This window comes from Diadema setosum, chromosome 17 (assembly GCF_964275005.1).
Source record: "Diadema setosum chromosome 17, eeDiaSeto1, whole genome shotgun sequence".
NCBI classification, from domain to species: Eukaryota; Metazoa; Echinodermata; class Echinoidea; order Diadematoida; family Diadematidae; genus Diadema; species Diadema setosum.
In genome coordinates this window covers 33,205,648-33,227,600 of record NC_092701.1, presented here as the reverse complement: position 1 = coordinate 33,227,600, position 21,953 = coordinate 33,205,648, and the positions used below count along the sequence as shown (strand labels likewise).

General features: G+C 38.6%; 1 protein-coding gene across 1 annotated transcript in view; it reads left to right on the top strand.

Annotated features, from left to right (window-relative positions):
* The window catches only part of LOC140240624 (contactin-3-like), a 110,990-nt gene extending 89,361 nt beyond the window's left edge, over window positions 1-21,629 (top strand). The window contains exons 21-30 of the mRNA XM_072320378.1: window positions 607-730; window positions 1,684-1,797; window positions 4,061-4,273; window positions 5,337-5,531; window positions 6,100-6,220; window positions 7,030-7,160; window positions 8,399-8,483; window positions 12,094-12,368; window positions 21,094-21,173; window positions 21,452-21,629. Of these exons, the coding sequence (XP_072176479.1) occupies window positions 607-730; window positions 1,684-1,797; window positions 4,061-4,273; window positions 5,337-5,531; window positions 6,100-6,220; window positions 7,030-7,160; window positions 8,399-8,483; window positions 12,094-12,368; window positions 21,094-21,173; window positions 21,452-21,607 (1,494 nt within the window). The 3' untranslated portion in view covers window positions 21,608-21,629. The remainder of the gene's footprint in view (window positions 1-606; window positions 731-1,683; window positions 1,798-4,060; window positions 4,274-5,336; window positions 5,532-6,099; window positions 6,221-7,029; window positions 7,161-8,398; window positions 8,484-12,093; window positions 12,369-21,093; window positions 21,174-21,451) is intronic.
* Window positions 21,630-21,953: the final 324 nt, after the last annotated feature.

Genomic DNA, 21,953 nt, shown 5'->3' with positions numbered 1-21,953 from the left:
AATAACTCGTTTTGTTTGTTTCTTTCTCTCTTTCCTTGTTTGCTTGTTTTGTTTTGTTTTTCATTTCAACAAAAGATCAGTGGCTACAAAAAAAAAGAAAAAAAGGTGTTCAGTCAAAATGAAATCAATCACATCAAGCAAGCAAACAAAATTAGAATTTATAAATTTGCCATATCAAACATGCATGAAAAAGAGAACTAGAGAAAAGGCCTTGAGGCCTTGCATGAAATAAATTTTCTCAGGTATGACTTTGTAATGGTTGATTGGGCATCCTTGTATAGGCAAATTCAATGAAGTTATGATGTCATCTCACACATTTCATACTGCTTTTTACACAAAAATATTAAGGTGTTTGTTAAGTTTTTGTCAATGATTTTAATTGCAACTATGACAAGTCCCCCTGTGAAAAAACTTCATCATCCTTCGATCATGATGACTCTAAAACAGTATGATGCAAATAAAATAATTACTTATTTGTATATGTATTTTGATGACTGTCACAGAATTATGCAAAGACTTTTGTGAAAACTGTTTGGTACAAGTGAACTGTATTTAAAGGGGTTATGAAAGATGAAGCATCCTTTAAATTTACCTTCACTCTCTCAGCCGGTGCCCTCATCGAGTAGACGTGGACCCATCGATGGCTTCACAGTGTTCTACCGGGAGGCAGGGACAGCATCCTACATGGAGATGGATGTTGGGCCTGAGGAGTCATCTGCAGAGATAAATGGTGAGGAGAGACAGAGAGAAAGAGAAAAATATACGGATAATAATAATAACAGTGAGACTCTTATAAAGCACACATTTCTACCTAAAAAAGATACTCAAGGCGCTATAGAACAGAGTACATATTGTGTCATGTTACAACAGTATCACAAAAAATAATAAGACAATAAACCAACAAACAATAGGCCTATATACGTACACTTACTATACATACAGATATACAATATTGTCAATTTAAATTGAAAATATATGTCTTGAGATTCTTTTTGAAACCATCAATGGAAGATGCTTCTCTAAGAGATTTTGGTAGGCCATTCCATAGTTTTGGGCCCATATATGAAAAAGCCCGATCCCCCCAATTATGCTTGATTCGAGGTACCTGTAATTTTAGCGAGTTTGATGAACGGAGATTACGTGGTGGTTGGTGAAGGTGAAGTGTTCTGAAAGTAGACAGGGGCAAATTTGTGCAGTGTACGGTAAACAAGAAGAAGAATCTTGAAGTTAATACATTTTTCTACAGGAAGCCAGTGTAGGGACCGAAGTATTGGGGTAGTATGCACAGTTGGATAGAAAAGTGAGAGAGAGAGAAAAAATGAATATATACACATAGAAAAATTAGAGAGGGTGAGAGAGAAAGGGAGTTGATGGAGAGAGATATATGGTATGCGTAGACAAGAAGAGAGATGACAGATTGCTTAAAAGATATCATATACCTAGAAGATAGATAATAATAGATAGCTAGAAAGATATTATTAAATACCTGGTAGATAGATAGATAGATAGATAGATAGATAGATAGATAGATAGATAGATAGATAGATAGATAGATAGATGTACATGCACATCTACATGTACTTGTATATCAAGTATGTGTGTATGAGGAGGGAGCTAGACAGCATGAGCAAGAAGATTTTTCATGTCCTCGGTTTTTGTTCATGTTTGTAAATTTTCTCGCAGGTCTTCGTGTGGCCCAGCAGTACATGATTCAGATCCTGGCCTACAACCTTGTGGATGGGATGAAGCTGAGTGGACCAAGGACCACTGTACAGTCAGTGTCAACTGCAGATGGCAGTAAGTTGTGATGTTGATGATTTGCATTTCAAAGCATTATCCAATAGTGTTAAACGTAGTTAGGATTGTATCAAGCAAGCTCGATGGATTTGATTCCTGGAGAAGTTTTGGATGGTTGATAGGGAATGAACTTCATATACATTTATGGGAATGTTTGAAAGCTTGCAGCAAATTCATTTAAAGATAATAAAAAGTTTTGGTACCTCAAAAGTGTCCTTGACTTTCCTTGTCTTAGTTTGTGTTTCAGGTTAAAGTACCTTTCATATAACTAACACTGTGAGACTTACTCGCCCCAAAGTGCTCTCATGTCTTAGTAATCATGCAATTAACTGCGATCAGTAGCCCCATACGCATAGCGACCAGCAGTCCCATACGCTTAGCGTAATCGGGCTTCGCATTGTAGCATTCAGGATCATGGCAGATTTAGTATCGCAGGGTAAATGTCAACTTAAAATCCCATAAATTCTTCAATTTGAAGACTTACCAATTAACTTGAAGTATTGAAAACAGGCTTCGGGCAACGTTTGGTTCTGCCTACAGTCCCTTTCTGTTCGAATTGATGACTGAATGTGACTCGGTCGACAGGACCTTAGGAGAGCTACACCGCTGTACAGTACACTGAATACTACAGCCAGTGCATGCGAACACATCACATGCACACACATTTCAAATCCATGAACGGATAAGATGTTTGTGTGCGCATGCGCTGGCCATGGTATCCAGTGTATGTAGCTCTCCCAAGGTCCTCTCGACCGAGTCACATTCAGTCATCAATTCGAACAGAAAGGGACTATTGGCAGAACCAAACGTTGTTCGAAGCCTGTTTTCAATACTTCAACTTAATTGGTAAGTCTTCAAATCGAAGAATTTTTTGGATTTTAAGTTGACATTTACCCGCGATACTAATTCTGTCATGATCCTGAATGCTACAATGCGAAGCCCCATTACGCTATGCGTATGGGGCTGCTGGTCGCACTTAGCTATGCGTACAATGGGCTGCACGCTGCTGGTCGCAGTCAGTGGTTTCGTACAATACAATGTATTTATCGACGCTGTCCAGCGTCGGCACTGGTACGAAACCATTATTGCATGATTACTATTAAAGACATGAGAGCACTTTGGGGTGAGTAATTCTCACAGACAACATACTTTAACCTGAAACACAAACCAAGACAAGGAAATTCAGGGAAGCTTTTGAGGTACCAAAACTTTTTATTATCTTTAAAAGAAAATGAATAACTGTCAAAAGAGAATTTTCTTTTAACTTGAAAGGTTTTATAAAGTTAAGTGTGGTAGATATGGGTCTAGGACAATTACCCTATGGGCAATTACCTCAGACCCTTCCCCTGACCCTAGCCCTAATCCTGATCCTGAACATAATCCTAACCCTGACCCAAACTCTAACCTGAACCTAACCCTAACCCTAATTTTGCTCTAACCTTGTCACTAACTAGTTTTTAGCAGGGGGGTAATTGCCATGATATGGTAGATATTACTCGGCTGATATTGGAATCATCTCAACAATCAAATGCACACTGTGTAAAATGCTTTGAGTATTCATTTTTTTTTTTTTTTTTTTTTAATAAAAAAGACACTTGGTCTTTAACTATACAGGTGAAGAAGAGCTCACCCCATCTCCATCTAATGGCCTCTGTGTAATGTCATTTACTACTGACTAGATTAAGTACAAATGAGTAGGAGGAAATTTTCACCAAGGTCAGCAATTTCAGGCATATGAAATACTGTATGAAGTGTTAATGCCCTCACATCAAATTTAGCTGGATAAATTGGTGAGAGACTTTGCCAACAGGTATTTCAGTGTTAACAAACAGAAGTTCTTCATCTTTGTCTTTGTCATTATTCATCCTTTCAAAATGAGAGCTACCATGTATATCAGGGGTCTAGGATAATTACTCCCTGGGCAATTACCTCAGACCCTTCTCCTGACCCTAACCAGTAAACCCTAATCCTAATTCTGAACCTAATCCTAACCCTAACCCAAACTCTAACCATAAACTTAACCCTAACCCTAATCTTTACTCTAGCCTTATCACTAACCAGTATTTAGCCGGGGGTAACTGCCCTGATATGGTGTGTCACCATTCACTAAGTGCCATATTAAATACTATCAATTATGTACATTTGTTTATTCCGACATTCATAGCTTCATGTATAGGCACAGATTCAAGTCATGCCTATAATAAGAGAGAAATTTTTCCAAAGGTCAAAGGTAACTTTTCCCATCTAATATCCGATCTTGCAGTTCCAGGACCCGTGACTCAACTGACGGCGATCCAGAGACAGGATTCCATCACGCTGCAGTGGAGCCCTCCCCTAGTGACCAATGGACAGATCATTGGCTACGGAGTCAAGTACACGGCCATGCCGGTGGATGAGGTTGTCATGACAACAGAAGTGACACCCACCGAGACTGTAGAGACTGTAGAACCACTTTCCACTGCTGCACCTGTCACAGGTACAACTTGTACTGTAAGAGGACTCGCTAGTGTGTATTGTTTAATTGTTTGATTAAAAAAACAAACATAGAAATACCCCCCCCCAAAAAAAAAAAAAAAAAAAAAGGAACAAGAAAGAATGTGCTTGACAGTTGCAGAGTATTTTGATTAGGATGAAACCAAACAAACAATGCAGTAGCAGATTCATCAGATCAAATGTCAAAGAAAGAATCCTATGGTATTTTTAAAGTTCACATGTTGCTTTCAGGGAAAAAAATGTGATATTAGTAGCAACCATGTAATTATGCAAATTAAATGAGTTGACGTGGTCATGGCGTAATAAAAGTCTCCCACCTCAATTAAACTCAAATCTTTTCAAAAGATTTAATTTGTCTTTTTGATATGAAACTAGAAAGAAGAATGTGTAACATTGGGATCAAATTTTTGTTGTGTTGCAATAACCAAGCAATGGTGACTTCTAGAATCCAGAAAGGTTTTAAGTATCAACAAAATTAAATAACAAAGCATTATATTTTTTTCTGCAACTAGTTTCCGCCCAAGCCAGCAAGACACTCCCAAGTTAATGGCATCATTGCCGTCAGTTAATTTGCATAATGGATTTTTATCAGAACCACTCTTCAGTTCAAACATGTGAAACTTTGTAAATATTACAAATTTTTCCCCAACAACATCTAATTTTACTGTACTTTATAAGATTAACAGGCACATGGTTGGTGTTGAGTTGCACTTTAAATTCATCATAGTGTTGAAATTTACGGAAGACTGCAGAGTTGAAATGAACTCCTAGCAGTACTTGTACAGAATAACTTTATATGCAATGTTAGAATCATTGAATCTAGCATTCATGAAGATAGCATTTCACTGAAACCAAGCTTACATCTTGTGCTGTGTGCTGTGCTGTCAGAATTGTATCATAAATAGTTGAAAAAAAAGTATGGCTCAGAGGGTATCAGATTCTTAGTGTCACATCTAATCCTCTGTTTGTGACCACATTTTGATTTTAAAAGAAACAAGAAGAACATTTCTTTTTATGCTATCTCGTCATGTTTTTGTTTTTGCTAGGTTCACTGAAAAGGAGAAGGAGGAGAAGGGAGGTCACGTATCGCTACCGAAACGAGACGCATGGCTTCTTGGATACCACGGAAACCAGGCACACGCTCACTGGGCTACTACCGGAGATGAGATTCGGGGTGTGGGTAGCGGCAAAAACCAGCGCTGGGTATTCGGCAGATATTGTCAGCCTCTATGTCTTCACAGGTAAGCGTTAATAATAGACTGAAACGTATGACACCAGATAATTTTTGACAGTGTTGTTCTGAAGCAGATTATTGTCAATACTATGCTCCTTGTCTAGATAATGTATGCATGCCTGCTGTTAATTCCTTAATGAATACTGTGCACTTGATAAATTTGAAGAGAGGATCCCATTTTACAGCTTCTAATTCTATGAATATGAGTGTTTCATTACCTTAGTGTACAATAGTTGCATCCACACAATATGTTCTCTTTTCTATGAACATACACACGTGTATCATATAATTTTCCTACACTCTCACTCATGTAAAATAAGGATTTTTTTTTAAAGCTTTAGTTACTGTGCTGCAGATAGATGTTAAGATTGAAAGTATCCTATTCCACTAATGATAGTGTATAGTCATGTATCACTAGTTTTTAGAGATGTAGGGGATATATTTCATGTGTCAAAGATATATGTTTGTGTCTTTAATTCTGTGAGATTATTGTCTCATCTACAATTACATGATAATGTTGCAGTCAGAGGTGCATCCTTATTCATGTGTCTGTCTCCTGTGTCTGTCTGTTTTAGGGAAAGCACCTCCAACGACAGAGCCTACCACTCCCATGGTCACCACGGCAACAAGAAGCCCTAACACAACATCCGACGACCCCGGCAATGCCTCTTTCTTTAATCTCTTCAACCTTCCCAAGTTAGTAGGAGCAAATGATTGCATTTTAGATGGTTTCATTGGATGGCTAGTTAGATGAATAAATGAAGGAAGGAAGGAACAAATGAATGCATGCATGGATTGCTGGGTAAATAAAAATGAGTGAATGACTTGGTAATGGATGAACGAATAAATAGATGGATGAGATGGATGGATGAATGAATGAATAAATAAGTGAAAGTATCAGTGAATGAATGAATGAATGAATGAGTGAATGAATGGATTGATTATAGAAGGATGAATGACTGGACAAATCATGAATAAATTATTGAACAAAGCAAATCAATGGATATGTAATTAAATACATATTTCTTGTTCAACTCATAAATATGGATGTATGTATGCACGTTGACGTAATAGACATCATGCGCTGAATCATCGTGCTTGGTAAAGTGCTATCAATATGTCAAGCAATAGAATTCTGGCTGCTAGAATACAGGTACATGTACATGGCTCATACTCATTGTCATGACTTGTTTGGGGGTCAGGGCAGATTGTATATATGCAGTGATCAAATGAACATGTAGCCATCCAGGTTATCATGTAGGTTTCCCCATTGTTCTGGGAGAATACCACTGTCCTTGATGCAGCGATGCAAACTCATTTTAAAGGAAAAAATAGAAGAATTCGTAGAATTGATAGTCAGAAAGAGAAAAAGAACAGAACTATCAGTATCAACAAAATATAGCAGATATAAAGGAAAGGAAAAGAAAAGGTATGATGATTTCAGACTGCAGACCTATTTCTCATCTCTTCTTTTTTTTTTTTTTTTGCTATCCCATCATGCACAGGGTCTCCCTCATCCTCTTCCTGTCAGTGATTGGCGTGGGCTTTCTGGCCATCATAGTGGCCATTGCCGTCCTCTCAGCCTGGTGCAGCAGCAGAAAAACGCCACGGCATATAAAGAGGAAAGCCACCCTGTGTGAGTTGGAGTCAATTCCTAAAAAAATGTTTCCCTCCCCTACTTACCCTCTCCCACCTCACACCATCCCTCCCCTACATCATCTACCCCACCCCTCCCCACCTCACCCTACCTTCACCCACCCCTTTCCACCTCACCCCACCCCTCCCCTACTTCACTCCACCCCTCCCCACCTCACCCCTCCCCTCTCCCACCTCAATCATACTTGCCAACTAGTAAGATTTTATCAGATTCAGTAAGATTTTTTAGGTAAAAAATAGCAAAATCAGATTTTCTGTCAGAGAAATCAGATTTTTAAAAAATATTTAGATATACCTTTCATGTGTATTTTCTGAAGATTTGACTGGAAGTGAGATTTTTAACTTCAGTTTGCATATAAAATCAGATTTTTGCAATCCACGAGTAAGATATTTCATCTTGAAATGTTGGCAGGTATGCCTCAATCCACCCCTATCCTACCTCACTCCACCCCTCCCCACCATACCCCACCCTCCCCCATCTCTTTCCACCACTCCCCCACCTCATTCCATTCCCTCCCCATCTCACCCCACCCTCCCTACCTCACCCAACACCTCCCTGTTCGTTGCCCCCTCTACCACCTCACACCACCCCTCCTAACCTCACCCCACCATCACCCACCTCACCCCACCCTCTCTCACTCTCACCTTACCACAAGTTTCATTTCAACCTAGAAGTGAAACCAGTAACAAAAATTGAGGGATCAGAGCCAGAGATGGCTCTGTACCAGTTAAAGGAGTAGCGCCCTCTTTTGTCCTTGCAAGGCCCTCAACTTTTGTGCCATTGTTATGCTTATATTCTACCACATAGCAAAGGGTCACTATTCTAAGCATCTTAAGAGCAACCAGCAAACCTCCCACACTGAGCGTGTTCTAAAATTGAGTCATATAAGGCACTTATTTTGCTGCTACATCAAAGTGTTAAAAAGGAAAAACCACCCCAAATATCTTAGTTCAGTGTATGTGAAAGGGATGTTTGTTCTATCCTGAACTCAAACTCAAACTCAAGGATTGTACATTGTACGTTTAACCTTATTTTTCAAGTCTAGCGGCCATATGGCCCAACAGAGATATTGAATCTTTATTTATGAGTTTGCCTCATGTGAAAAATTTTTGTATCCCCCCTTCTTCTTTTATTTTTATACTGAGATAATCTCTCTTACATGCTGGGACTAACACATCAAAAAACTGAGTTGTATGTTTCCTGTGTTTCTGCCACAGTGTTGCCAAATGATGGGCAGGGCTCTCCCGGAGCCAGCACACCGATTGATGAGGGCATAATTGGCAACCAATCAAGATCGGGAAGGTAAGGAGGATGTCCCAGACTTGCACCTGCATCAGTTATGTTGCCTCAGCAAACCCATCCTTTCCTTGTCTAGACAACCTCTAGCAGGACTTATATCACCCTCTCCTCTCCACCCTCACCTACACATACGTCTTTCTAGATGTCCATCAGGATAAGCTATGTTGCCCTGTCTTCCAACCCCATACTGTCAAAAGTTCCTCCATGGGGGATTATATTGCCCTCCTTACCCACCACTTATTTCCAAACTTCTACCAGCAAGGGGTTATATTGCACTCCCTACCCACCTTTTATTTCCAAATTTCCACCAGTAGGGGGTTATATTGCCCTCCCTACTTACATGTACCTCTTATTTCCAAGCTTCCACCAACAAGTGTTATATTGCACTACAGCTTCCTATTCACCTTATTTCAATTTCAAACTGTCTCTAGCAGAGGTTATATTGCCCTCCCTTCTCACCTCTTCAGTTTCAAACTTCCTCAAGCAGGCAGCTTCCCCTCCCTACTCACCTCTTGATCTCCAAAAAAATCAATCCACCAGCAAGGGTTGTAGTGCCCTCCCTAGCCCTATATTGCCCTCTACCCCACATCTTCCTCTCTTGACAGCCCCCCTCCCCCGCTAGATCCATTACGACTTTCATCAGAAAATTAACCAGATACAACTTTATGCTGAAAATGACATATTGATGCACTACTGTAGCAGTTTCTCCTCTTCAAATGTTCAGTTGCTGTTTGAAATGACAGAATCGTCACAGTTGAGTTTGATTCAAAGGAAGGATTATTTGCCAGGGTCAGTTGTTTCACAGCTACATGTCATGTTTAGAATAGTTGTGCTTTTTGAATGTATTATTTATAGTACCACGCATTTCATGTAGTTCATGTGATTAAGATTCTTCAATCACTGATGCAAGTGTACATTTCTTGTTAGTTGACCCCTTGCGTGCTTTGGTGCCGATTGGTGCAGAAAACCCTGCAGCGTTGTACGCACTATCTGATGTCCCTATCACTGAAAGGGTTAGTGGGAGAGAAATCTAAGTACATAGTGAGTCACTGCCTATCAGAAGCATCAAGCATCTTTTTACTTGGTTTTGGATTCTATTGATTTCATGGTTGACTCATACACAGATTTGTGGAAACTGTCATGCAGTCCTGACTATTCCCAGAAGCATGTCGTGTTTTTCTTTTGGTGATCTGAGTAGTTCTTTATCTAGCAGCACATTTAGTTTGTGGACCAAATGTGTCACCCAAACCACACTCAAAGAAAATGGGAAATGCTAGCCGCTATAAGAACAGGTGATCTTCATACAGGGGTAGTCACTGAAGGTGTTGCCCAATGTATAGAATGTACAAATGTGTAGCATATAATCATGCATGTACACAGTATGACAGGTTTTGGCGAAAGGTGGGGATAAAACGTATAATCATGTGGTTAGTTGAATGTGCTGAATGGACATCAGTCAATTACATCATTCTCCTACATGAATACTAATTCACTTAAAGTATGGTGAACGAGACATTAAAATCAAGAAAATCATATGAAAGAAGGTGTCAAAGCAAAGGAAAATGTATCCAGAACAGATTTTTTATGTGACTTATTAAAAGATCTTTGCGCCAGTGAGAAATCGCGAGTTAAAACTGACTGATTTGCTTCACCGATATTCACTCCGGAACAGCCGTCTTTTTCGAGCCCTAAAATAATGACGTCACGAAATGAACAAAACCCTTTACGAGTGCAGCGGGACATCGAGGCCGCCATTCATAAAGCACGTATTTCTTGGTGAGCGGATGCAAAATCTGGCCTGTCTTTAGTCGCCTCTGCTTTTTCGGCTGAGACATTAAAAAGACCAATTTTTACCTTATATTGTATGGAAGGACTTTGAGTTTGACATCGAGAGTGAATTGAGTGTTGACAGTGACAATGACACTGATAGTGACAGGGGCAAAGTCGGAGTGGTAGAGGAAGAGAGGGAGAGGCGACTGATATGGAAGGCCGCTGCGGACACAACTCGTTAGGGGCATACATGGAAACGGGCACACTGCCTCTCCATACGTATGCCCCAAACGAACCACGTCCGCAATGGCCCTCCATAGACGGAGCCCACTGTGTGGATCTAGAGTGGTAGCAAAGCGCACATTTCGTGACGTCATAATTTTGGTCGCCACAATTTCGCCGTCAGATTGGGTTCTGGTGGTCTAAAAAGGGTCTCAAAACACCATCTCTCCGTCGTTCTGGAGACATTTTTACCTTCTGAAAGTTAATTATTCATATTCCTAGAGACTTAAGCTTTCCAGAAATGTATAATTCACCTTGTTTATGAATATCGTCCTTTTTTTCTCGTTCACCATACTTTAAAGTGAGGTTTTTGAAAGTTTCAGTGCATTGCCTATGGTGTGAAAAAAAACTCTTGCGCACAAAAGATTGATCAGCCAACTCTGTTGTTACGATTCAATACACAAACAGGGAAAAAAAGTGCAAACTTAATTATACCAAATGTTCCCTCTTGTATCAGCACACAAATTTTTACCCTGTTCCCATAGAGTGTGCATCTATCCTTGACATATAGCATTCAGTCTTTGCTTAAGGCTTGAATAAAGATGAAAGGTATAAAAAAGAAAGATATCTTTTTTTGACACCTTTCATGTCACTTCCATCTGAGACTTCTCCCCTTCTGTATGCCCACTCTCCAGGCTTTATGATCATTCTTTTTAGAAAAGGGGAAGAAAAAAGGCACCTGCTATGGCGTCCAGAGTAATAGCAGAGTAAATACGAATGACATTCCTTTCCTTGTGTTGTGTGTGCTTTTCCCCTCTCTTCTATTCCTTCTTCCTGTTCAGGTCTTGTCTGTCAATATGTTCTTCTTGAATGTGTCAAGTCTTTATCCTTTTGTCAGCTTTTTCATTTTCTTTTCCTTCTGGGGCCCGTTGCACAAAAGTTACAATTATGGTAACTTTGCCATCCAGTGGTAACTTCCATGGAATTCTTGATTTTGATTGGCTGTTGAGTATTATTGTCATGGTAGTTACCATTGGATGGCAAAGATAACCATATTTGTAACTTTTATGCAACAGGCCCCAGGTGTACAAATCAATCTCCTTTGTTAAAATTCCTGTCTGTTTTTCTTCTCTGCTGTGTATTTCTTCTAGGACACTCTTTCCATACTTTCTCATTACCACTAGTCCATTAGACTTACACCTACTAAAGAGTCTCTTTTTTTTCGTAATTCTTTGTCCTGTAGTTTCGATTTATATGTTTTTCGCTTTTACTTTGTCTTACTCCCCTTCTGCAACAGTATGTCTTATGTCTTGTGTTTGAACTCTATTACAATTCTGTATTATTCATAATGCATATTACATTTGGGCACATAATTCCTTTTTTCAATAAATCATTAGCACAAATACTCTGATTAAATGTATCACAAAATTGGTTTTATTAGGGATATCTAATCTTTCAATCTATGTGGTGTGAGTAATATGTAGTTTGATTCAGTCAGCTTTGATCTCAAAGTTTGCCTTCTCTCCCTCTTTCACTTTCTTTCTTTCCCTCTTGCCTCTTGCGACCACACCCCTCCCCCAAACTCCCTCTCACCCCGCCCGACTTGCTGAACCCCCCATAGCAACTCTGTCTGTAGATCGCACTCCCCTAGTAACAGCAGCGGTATGGGCACCTCCACCGGCCTTCCCTCCACCCCCGGCACCACCCCAATGATGGACTCCCAGCCCCTCATCCGCAGCGGCGTAAGCAGCGATGAGCTGGATGGAGGGGGGCCCCTGGACCCGACTCGGCCCAGGGCTAGCTCCTCTCCAGCCAGCGCCCAGCTGTCTGTGAAGGCCGTGCCCACACTGACCCTACCGACCACTGGCTCAGTCAACCTTTACCCCACTGCACCAAGTAAGTTTCCTTCACTGAAAGCTTTCTTTTAGATGATTAAAAATAGAAAATATAAAGGTAACAAAAGAGATAGAATTTTTTTTTAAAAGCAAAACAAAAGTTGTGAGGGATAAAAATGAAAAGCTCATTGGGCAAGTCAGTTACTTGAATCCAATATGCTTATAGTATATCACCAGACTTCGTTCATTCAGACCCTTTTCCTATTCTTTTCTAGATTCTTTGGGCAGATATTGAATTAAATTTTCTCTAAACAGTAAATTCTGAAGTACAATATGTACCGAGTCTTTGTGATTATATTTGATAGACTATCAGAAGAACATCAACCCATACACCAGGACATTTCCTCACATTCAATGCGTGGGTGTGAATGATGTGAAAAATATTCCCGAATACGGCCATATCATGCTAACATGGACTACATCCTGAAAGTTGTCAATGAAATGATATACAAGGCTTTGTCAAGAATTTTCTTGTAAATAATCACTGTTATCTTGCTAACCCTGAAATATGCATAATGAATTTAGTCTCTGCTTGACCATCTGAATGATCGATTGGTTGATGAACTGTTTTTGATTGAGTATGTGCAGTGAAAAATCTAAGGAATAAATAATCAATGCGGGATCAACTGATCACTCTAGTGATAACATACAAATATCTGCAGATCTTTTATTTAAAATTTCAAAAAGAAATGAGTTAAAATTGGGATTGACAATAGCCTACTGTGGGTGGTAGGTAAACTATTACAGTTGGAAGGACGGACACAAGGTTGGTGCACTCACTGTGAAGAATCTGAAAACAAAACAAAATCATTGCAAGAAAGTGAAGGCTGTCAAACAGTCCTTATTTGACAGTGACAGGCTCATTGCACCTTTATTTATTAGTCCAGACCAGGAATGCATGGATCACAAGGCATCCATCTTTCCAAAATCAAACTCATTGTGACGTCACGATGGCCAATGTCAATTCAATCTTGTTCACTTCACTTCTGCTTGAGAACCAAATGCGCGGCAAACTGACATGATTATTCCATTTGATGATTTCTTTCATCTCTGTTTACTGGTAAGCTTGAGCCCTGTGATGTGTTTTTTGTTATTGCACCAAAATTCTAATTGTCATAAAACAGCGGGGCTTCTATTCCGAAAGAATATTTGTTGTTGTTGAAGTTGCTGTAAGCTGAATATATAGGGGGGGGGGGGTGTAATAAATCCTTAGCATCTGGTTTGAAGTTGTGTCTTTTATTAAACAAGAAATGAATTGGATGAATGAGAGTGGATGATGACAACAGTCTTTGCTCAGTTATTTGCCTCTTGTATTTCTTTTTTTTCCCCGATCTGATCTTATGCCATGTCGCATCAGTGTCTTAGGCAGTAATGACCAATTCAAACCAACTCATGTGATCAGAAGTGGTGATCTGTGTTGATAAAATGAAAATAATTGGCTGGTCTCCTGTCTGGCCATGGAAACTTGTTTTATTTTCCCCTGCTAGTCGGGCTTTTTTTTTTTTTTTTTGTCTTTCTGTTCGAAAGATAATCAGCTCAAAGGATATGAGAGAGTTTTATATCGAGGCTTTGAAGATGCTTGGAAAATGAGAGATTATTACTTGAATCTTAAATTGATATTGTAGGAGCTCCTTTCAGTTTGGTTTGAAACGTTTTTGATAATAATATTTTTTTTTTTAAAAAGCTTTGATGTGCAAAAGTCACACCATACTGCCACAGCCCCAACTGCTTACATCACGTAAAAGACTCATCATTCTGTGCATTTGTGAGAAATAATTGACAACTGACAAACCAGGGAATGAAAATTATATCATCCATGTACCACTAATAGGGGAAGTACAGAGACTTCACTCATTACAAGCAAGCAATCATCTTGTGGTTTGAGACTCATCACTTGAAGAGTCTTTGGAGGCCTCTAACTCAGTTAGGGATTCATTATTGTATTTTAAATCCAGAAATGTTTGGTTTATTTTGATAGATTATCTACACATTTAAGGGAGGCAATGGACAGTGTGGGAAGAGATTGTTATCATGTTGCATGGTGGTGGGAGCCAGTCATTCGAAACCCTGACATACAATTGGTGCGTGAAGAAAAGTCAACGAACAAAACAAAAAGAGTGGCTGAAAAAAAAAAAAGTTAACAAAATGTGAGCGAGAGTTGCAGGAGCCAATGGAAGGTCAAAAACTTTAGAATGAATGAGAGAAAGATAGACAGAGAGAAATATATGTGAGTATATGTTATATATTTCTCTCTTAATACATATCTCTCTCTTAGTGTGTATATAGGCTCTATATACATGTATATCTTTTTTTCTTAAGCCTTTTAGAATACATATATTTCTGAGACCCAGAGAAACAGTAAGACAAGAAAGGACCAGGCAGTGCAAGGTTCCATTGTGTAATGTATTCATATTCAGTGGTGTATGAATCGATATTAAGAATACTCAGTCAAGCAGAAAGCAAAGCCATTGTGTTGATTCAAACTTGCCGCAGACTCGGTCTCACTTGAATTGATGTCGTAACGGTGCCTTCCATTCTGTGCTGTGAGTGCGCTGAATGGTGTATCATACATCACTCCATTGATTGGAGAATTTCAGTTGGTGCATTTCTGATGTAAACATTTCATCTTGTCAAGCTGATTTTTTGCAGTAGCAGTACATTGTACTTGTGTCAATAACTCGTAGAGTAAGAGCATATCAAAAGCACCTCTGTACAACAAATTACAGGCTTTAGGAATTATTAATCTTGGTTTTCACCACCCTAACCGCAAGTTTTATTTTTTTAGTTGGCAAGTTTGACTGAGATGTGTCAAAGTTTGTATAAAACTGTATCACAGTACTGTCATAAGAAGTAAAAATGTCGGGATATATCTTCAGTGCATCACAATGCTACTTCTTGTCTAATCGTAATGACGATATCTATTTTGCAATTCAACATTGCAATACAAATTTCATGTTGGGGGCATGCATCATATATCTCAGTTCTTCTAGATTTTATATCACTTAAAGTTCAATTATTGAAAAAAAAAACCATAGCAAAGTCCTTGCTAAGATGTCCATCCTCTTTAAGATAGGGACTGTGCAAATTTAGCATCACGAGTTGACTCATTTGAATGTTATTAGATATGTTAGTGTTAGAAAACACTGGATGTAATGTACAGATGTCATACAAGGGTCACTTCAGTGGTCATTCTTTTTTTCTTTTCTTTTTTTTTTTCTCAGTGAGGCTCAAAGTTACTTCAGTGAAGCACACCAAGAAGGAAAATCAGCTTGATTTCAATTGTAGTGAACATGTGCATTCCAAATTTTTGTTGGCATTACTAGAAGGTAGTTGGAGCCAGGATTTAAGTGATATCTTGCACATTGTATCATGCATATGGTGGTGGTGACAACTAAAGATAAACTTGATTTGAAATTGGGTGAGCATACAAAAGGTGGCTGCAAGATCTGCTGTTTAAGAATGAATTTTTTTTTTTTTTTTGTTGCAAATTTGCCTGTCTTGACTCGTGTGGACAGTATCTGATCTAAAAAACTTGTCTGCCACTATACCTTGCCTCAGTATTGCAGAAGAACAAAATAAGAACTGACAGCCTGCAAGCACAAAGTTATTACTAACCTTCTTCTGACCCCAAAGAGAGTGATACGGTGTGGTACTGGCACAGGGTTGAGCCAGCTCTGTTGTGAAAACAAAGTCACAGCCAATGTTTTCAGCTATTCCTCCTCCCCCACCTGAAACAAATAATAATAGCAATAAAATTAAAAAATAAAAGGTTAAGTAGGGGTCAGCAGTCTTTCTGCACTTGCTGTGAACTGAGTAGGTTGTCAGACTTGCAGGATCAATGCAACTTTTTCGCTTGTGTGATTTTTTTTTTTTTTCGTTTGGTCTATTCGTTTTCTGTAGAAAAGCAACAATATTACAGATTCAGGGAGATATAGACATTTCACTTGAGTATGATGAATGACCTTTCGCAAAATTTTGTTACCTTCTGCTGTGGGACAACTGCTGCTTTGGCCTTTAGATAATTCAGTGAGAATTGGTTAAATGCTTACTGTGTCTTCTCATACTTTCTCACAATGGTGTTGAGAGTCTATACAGACAGACCAAGGCAATTACAAGCAGTAGTTATATTTGTCTTTAAAGGGAAGATAAACCCCAAGAGCAATGTGGATTGAGTGAAAGCAGCAACATTAGTAGAACACATCAGTGAAAGTTTGAAGAAAATCGGACAATCGATGCAAAAGTTATGAATCTTTAAAGTTTTGGTGTTTGAACCGCTGGACGAGGAGACTACTAGAGGTTATGACGTATGAGTGGACAACAATACCAAGAAAATATAAAGAAAATTCTACAAAAATCCATTTTTCATGAAATTACAAATTCCATCAACTTGACATTGACATATGTTAGGGGTAGCAATTATTCCCCCTGCTTTCTGAAAGAGGTTGGTCCATTGCTCTTTCATAATTCTAGAAAAGTGAATTTTTGTTGAATTTCCTTTATATTTTCTTTGTATTGTTGTCCACTCATACGTCATATCCTCTAGTAGTCTCCTCATCCAGCGGTTTCTACACCAAAACTTTAAAAATTTATAACTTTTGCATCGATTGTCCGATTTTCCTCAAACTTTCACTGATGTGTTCTACTAATGTTGCTGCTTTCACTCAATCCACATTGCCTTTTGGGTTTACCTTCCCTTTAAGTGATGTGATTTGGCAATATGTTTGTAAGTAGGATTGAATTATTTTGGATGTAGTTGCATTCTAGAGTTTAAAGTAAAAATTTTCCTTTGGTAGAATTTCGTTTTAGGGTTTAAAATGGTTCCAAAGTGTGAGTTAAGGATTAAAATCACCAATATGAAAGTCTAGTTGTCCCTGTTTAATGAACAAAGATTATCTAATCTCCTAAATCCCTATTGTATCACCATGGCCTTCCTGTTGGACTGTTAAACATTGTTACACCAATCATGAGTAAGCTTATAAATCCACAACCACATCAAGTTTAGAGAGAATTGTTGAATGCATATAGTGGTCATCTTTCCTCAAGATATCATTTTCTGTATTTGAGACCTTAAAGTGTCCTTCAAACATCTATCAGACAGTACATGTGGATAGTTATCTCCGTCGTAACCATGGGTAGCTCATTCGTGCCCAACGTCCATGACAGTTTTAGGCAGTGTGGTTGATAGTTGAATAAACATTCATTTCTGTGAACATTTATTTATTTAATGGTTTTGATAATGGCACTCTGCAAGCACAGTTCTGTAGACTCAGAAGCAATTTTCCCCCCTTACCAGTGTAATCTCATGACACCTTCTATGTGTGAAAACTTAATTGCTCCAACTGTGCTGTAAGAAAAGTGTCAGTTAATATGGCGCCATTTGGGGGAAAACAAGCTTACAGTGATTGTGCTCACACCGTGCACAGAGATGTGATGGACTGAAAGTGATTGATATATTATGGACAGTCTATTGTTGGCTTTTCCGTCCCTGTCACTTCTATAGGCTACCATCTTTGATCATCTCCCATTGTGTAAAGAACTGCAAGTTTCCTTGCCTTGAGACTGACAGGACATAATGAGGTTATTTGACAATGGAAGAGATTAGGGTTTGGACCATCTTTTTATAGATAAAAGCCTCAAACTCAGAGCAGTGGAGTGGGATGGATTGAATGCAGTTAAGATATTTCTAGCTCATAATCACCATTAATTGATGGAAAGTTTGTGCTGTTAAAGTCTTGATCATGATGATTGAGACTTCTTTTTTGTTGTTGTCTTTCACACCGCTGGAAGTGTGTTAACCATTCCATAGTGACTTTAATCACAAGGTACATTGTACAAAATGTAATCATCTTTATTTTGAATTCATTTATCTTTCTTTTTCTATAATTTGTCACTCCACAGTGATCTTAATTCCTCCCTGATATTCTTAAAAGACTATTCCCATCCTCTGGAGCCAGAAGTGTACATGTAGCTCAGGGGATTAGCCCATGAACTCCTGATCTTGAAGCTTTTGGTTCAAATCTGCCAGCTGCAGCGGTTATGACTGTAGGCAAGACACTGTATTTTCACCGCCAGATCTTTGGGAGGGGACTCTTAGACTTTCCAGCATCTGCCAGAAAGTTGTAGAGCATAGTTAACTCATAGTCATTACCATTGGTAACATACATGTAGTTACACACAATGTTGATGGCAGTGTGGGAGTAGTGGCTGTTGAAGGGTTTAAAAATCATTTATGAGCATGGAAGTGATAGCAATAGACATTGTTGTTGTTGTTGTTGTTATTTGAGATCAAAATCATTTCCTGTACCTCTTGAAGACTCCTGCACCCATTGAAAACAGTGAATTTGTTTTTGCCTGTTCTGCTAATTAAAGAAGCCAAATTTTCCTTCCGCTGCACTTAAAGGGATTCATGTAAGAGAGCAGAAAAAATAAAAAAAGAAGCCCTTGAAGCAATAAATGGTCTGCATGTCCCTTTAATAACTTTGCTGTAAATAAAAAATACTAATAATGACCAAAAAGTTTGCCCCACAGGGAGTTGGATGTTCCACGCACAAATGCATCAATTCTTTTATCATCCTGTTTCTAGGTGTGTGGATTTTTTCATTCTTTATTCTTTTTTTTTTGTTATTATTATTAGCTGTTGCAAAACTGTGTATAGACCTACCTTGAATAACAATTTTACATGCCATTTTTTAGCACCAAAAATATTTTTTCATCTTCTCTATGCATTTACTTCTTTTTTGTTGTTTTGTGTCTCTTTTAATTATTTATCTTATTAATGCCCCTGTTATTTTCACTTTTCTTTTTTGTCTTTTTTTCCCTTGCATAAACTGTAAGTGAAGTCAGTACAATGTCTATATGACATTGTTAGAGGCCTTTTTTGGTTAAGTAATAATTAATGATCGCCTTTTCCAACCATATAGTAACATGTGCTAACAACTTGACAATGTGTTCTTCCTCTCTGCAACTGTAGGATTTTTCTTTTTCCTAGAGAACATGTAAGCAAATTTACTGCCATCGGTTGAGTAATCCATTTCCAGCATAGGACCTTTCCACAGATCCATTCAGGACTCCAAATAATAAAGGATAGAGCTCAGAATGTTCATTTTGTACTACATCAAACATATATAACTTAAAAAAGAACTGACAGTAAGGCATGGCTTCAACCACTTTAATACATTGCCAGTGATACCAATGTGAGTGTGGAATTTGTCAATCAATATACATGTATTTACTAATAAAAGAATGAATTAGTGAGAGAATGTATAATGATATTCCTCAACCAGAAATAAAGAATGAATCTATGGACATAATGGACTTGAACTGAACAAAGAATAGACCAATTGTCTGTTGTAACGGGCAATCTTGTAAAGTTAACAACTGAAGGTGATAGTCTTTTTTTGTGTCTTTCAGTGTTTCCATACACTTGATGGATGGCAAGCACCATTCTATTAAAAAAATACTCTAGTCTACTCTACATGCATTTGACCAAGGCAAACTTTTTAGCCTCAGCACCTTGCCTTGCATGTATAGACTCAGTGGTATATTTGTGATGAATTGTGTCAGCATTCATATTGTACGCGTAATCTGTTGGATCAATATCCACGTAGAGCACAGCCTCAAATACTGCAAGGGTAACATATAGGGACCTAGACTGCAACAAAACTCTGCAAGAGTGTCTCAAATTTTATTATGTTTATCCCTTTCGTCTTTCACTCTTTTCTTTCCTGTTTTATTTTCTTTTTTCCCTTTCATCCCCATAGAATTTAATCTTTTTGCACATTTTATTTTCTCACATTCACTAGTCCATTCATCTGTATTTTATTTATTCTCTATATCTGGTACCACCCCCTCCACCTTTTCTTTACCATAATGGTCAAAGTGTAATAGATTGTGATGGTTGGTTTTGATTGGATAATCTTTGTGTGGAATAGACTGTGTGACTGAGTGAAATTTTTGCACGCATTCTGGGCAGCTTTGAAAGGGAGTGTTTGTCAGGAAATTTGTCAGTCCATTTGACTCATAAATCTGAGGAAAGAGAGAGAAAGGTTGTGAATAGAATTTCATGGTTACCTCGTACCTGGTACCTATTCTCTACCTCATGTTTACACTATGCTTCGTTGGGCAGTCATTGTCCAAGTTTGAAAAGTCTGCCTTTAGCCATGCTGTTTAGCCACTCCTGTGTTGTTTTTTTCCTCTCTTTCTCTTTCTCTCTTTCGCTTTTGATTATTTGGGGGGGGGGGGGATGGTAGCAGAAATTGTGACTTTCCTTGACACTGAGAAAACAATTCGTTCCATATCACTGGTGTTGATCTTGAAGAATATATGTGAGTAGGATTCACACGTACACAATTAGCGGGGTACAAGAACAAACTTATCTGAGTGGAACACTGTAAGAGCTGATTTTCGCAAGGGTTAATTTTTGCGAATTTTATGAATCACTGTCAGGTCACAAATTCAATCACACATGAAAATATCGTCACACACTAAGGTATGACTGCGCTTACGATAGCTTCAATGTCAAATCGCGAAAACGACTGTGACCTCCTTGTTTACAAAAATATTTGTATGCAAAAATAACAGCTTTTATGGCACCATGGCACATTATAAGCAAGTGCTAATGCATAATGTGAGACTTAACAAAATTTACTTGTTTCATGACAAAGTGTGTGTGAACCTCATTAATTTTTTTTCTCTCTCTCTCTGTGTTTCATGATTCTGCTCCACAGACCCAAGAAACGGAAGACCAAACGTACACAGTGATATCTTAGACACTTCACCGGCTGGACTGGAGGCACTGTACTCTAGAGTAAGTTAAAGGGTAGAATACATGGTAATATGTTCTGGCATCAAAGTCTCCCTCAATTAATATCACAAAGGACAGTTGCCCCTGACAATGATCCTAGAAAATTTTTGCATGGTCATTAGTTGGCATGGAGTAGTTGTTCTACTTTTGTAGATGATGTCTATGTCAATTATTGTAAATCGTTTTGTTGAACAGAAATACATCATTTGTTGGCCGTGTACACGGAGATCTCTACGATAAAGATTAACATGTGATATCTATGTGTGACTTCCTCATTGCAGGTGAATCGGTCAAACTTACAAGGACAGTCACGGTTAAAGAAGGACAGCCTGGCCGCCATCGCCGTCCTACTAGACCAAGAGGAAAATGACCCCAACATGAGGCCACTCGACAGTCCCCCTTCAGTTGTCATAGCCAATCAGAGAACGACATTATAGGTCATCATCCAATCACAATGCAGAGATATTTGAAAAATGCAGCTAACACAGGAGCCTTAGTTCTTAGATTGTAAGTTTTTTGTTGACAAAGGAGAGAGGTATGTGATAACAGGTGCTAGAGAACTATTTACATTCAAAGCTCCAGCTTAGCAGGTGCAAACATTCCTCGAGTGCTTCATTTCATGTCAATAGACCCGCTTTACATTACCTTACATACAATATTCAAATTTTATGCATACCTCTACCTAGAATGCATAGCTTCATGTCAATAGACCAGCTGTTCTAACTTACAATGTTCAAATTTTTTGCATACCTCTGTGACAAAGGTTGCTCCTGACAACTACAA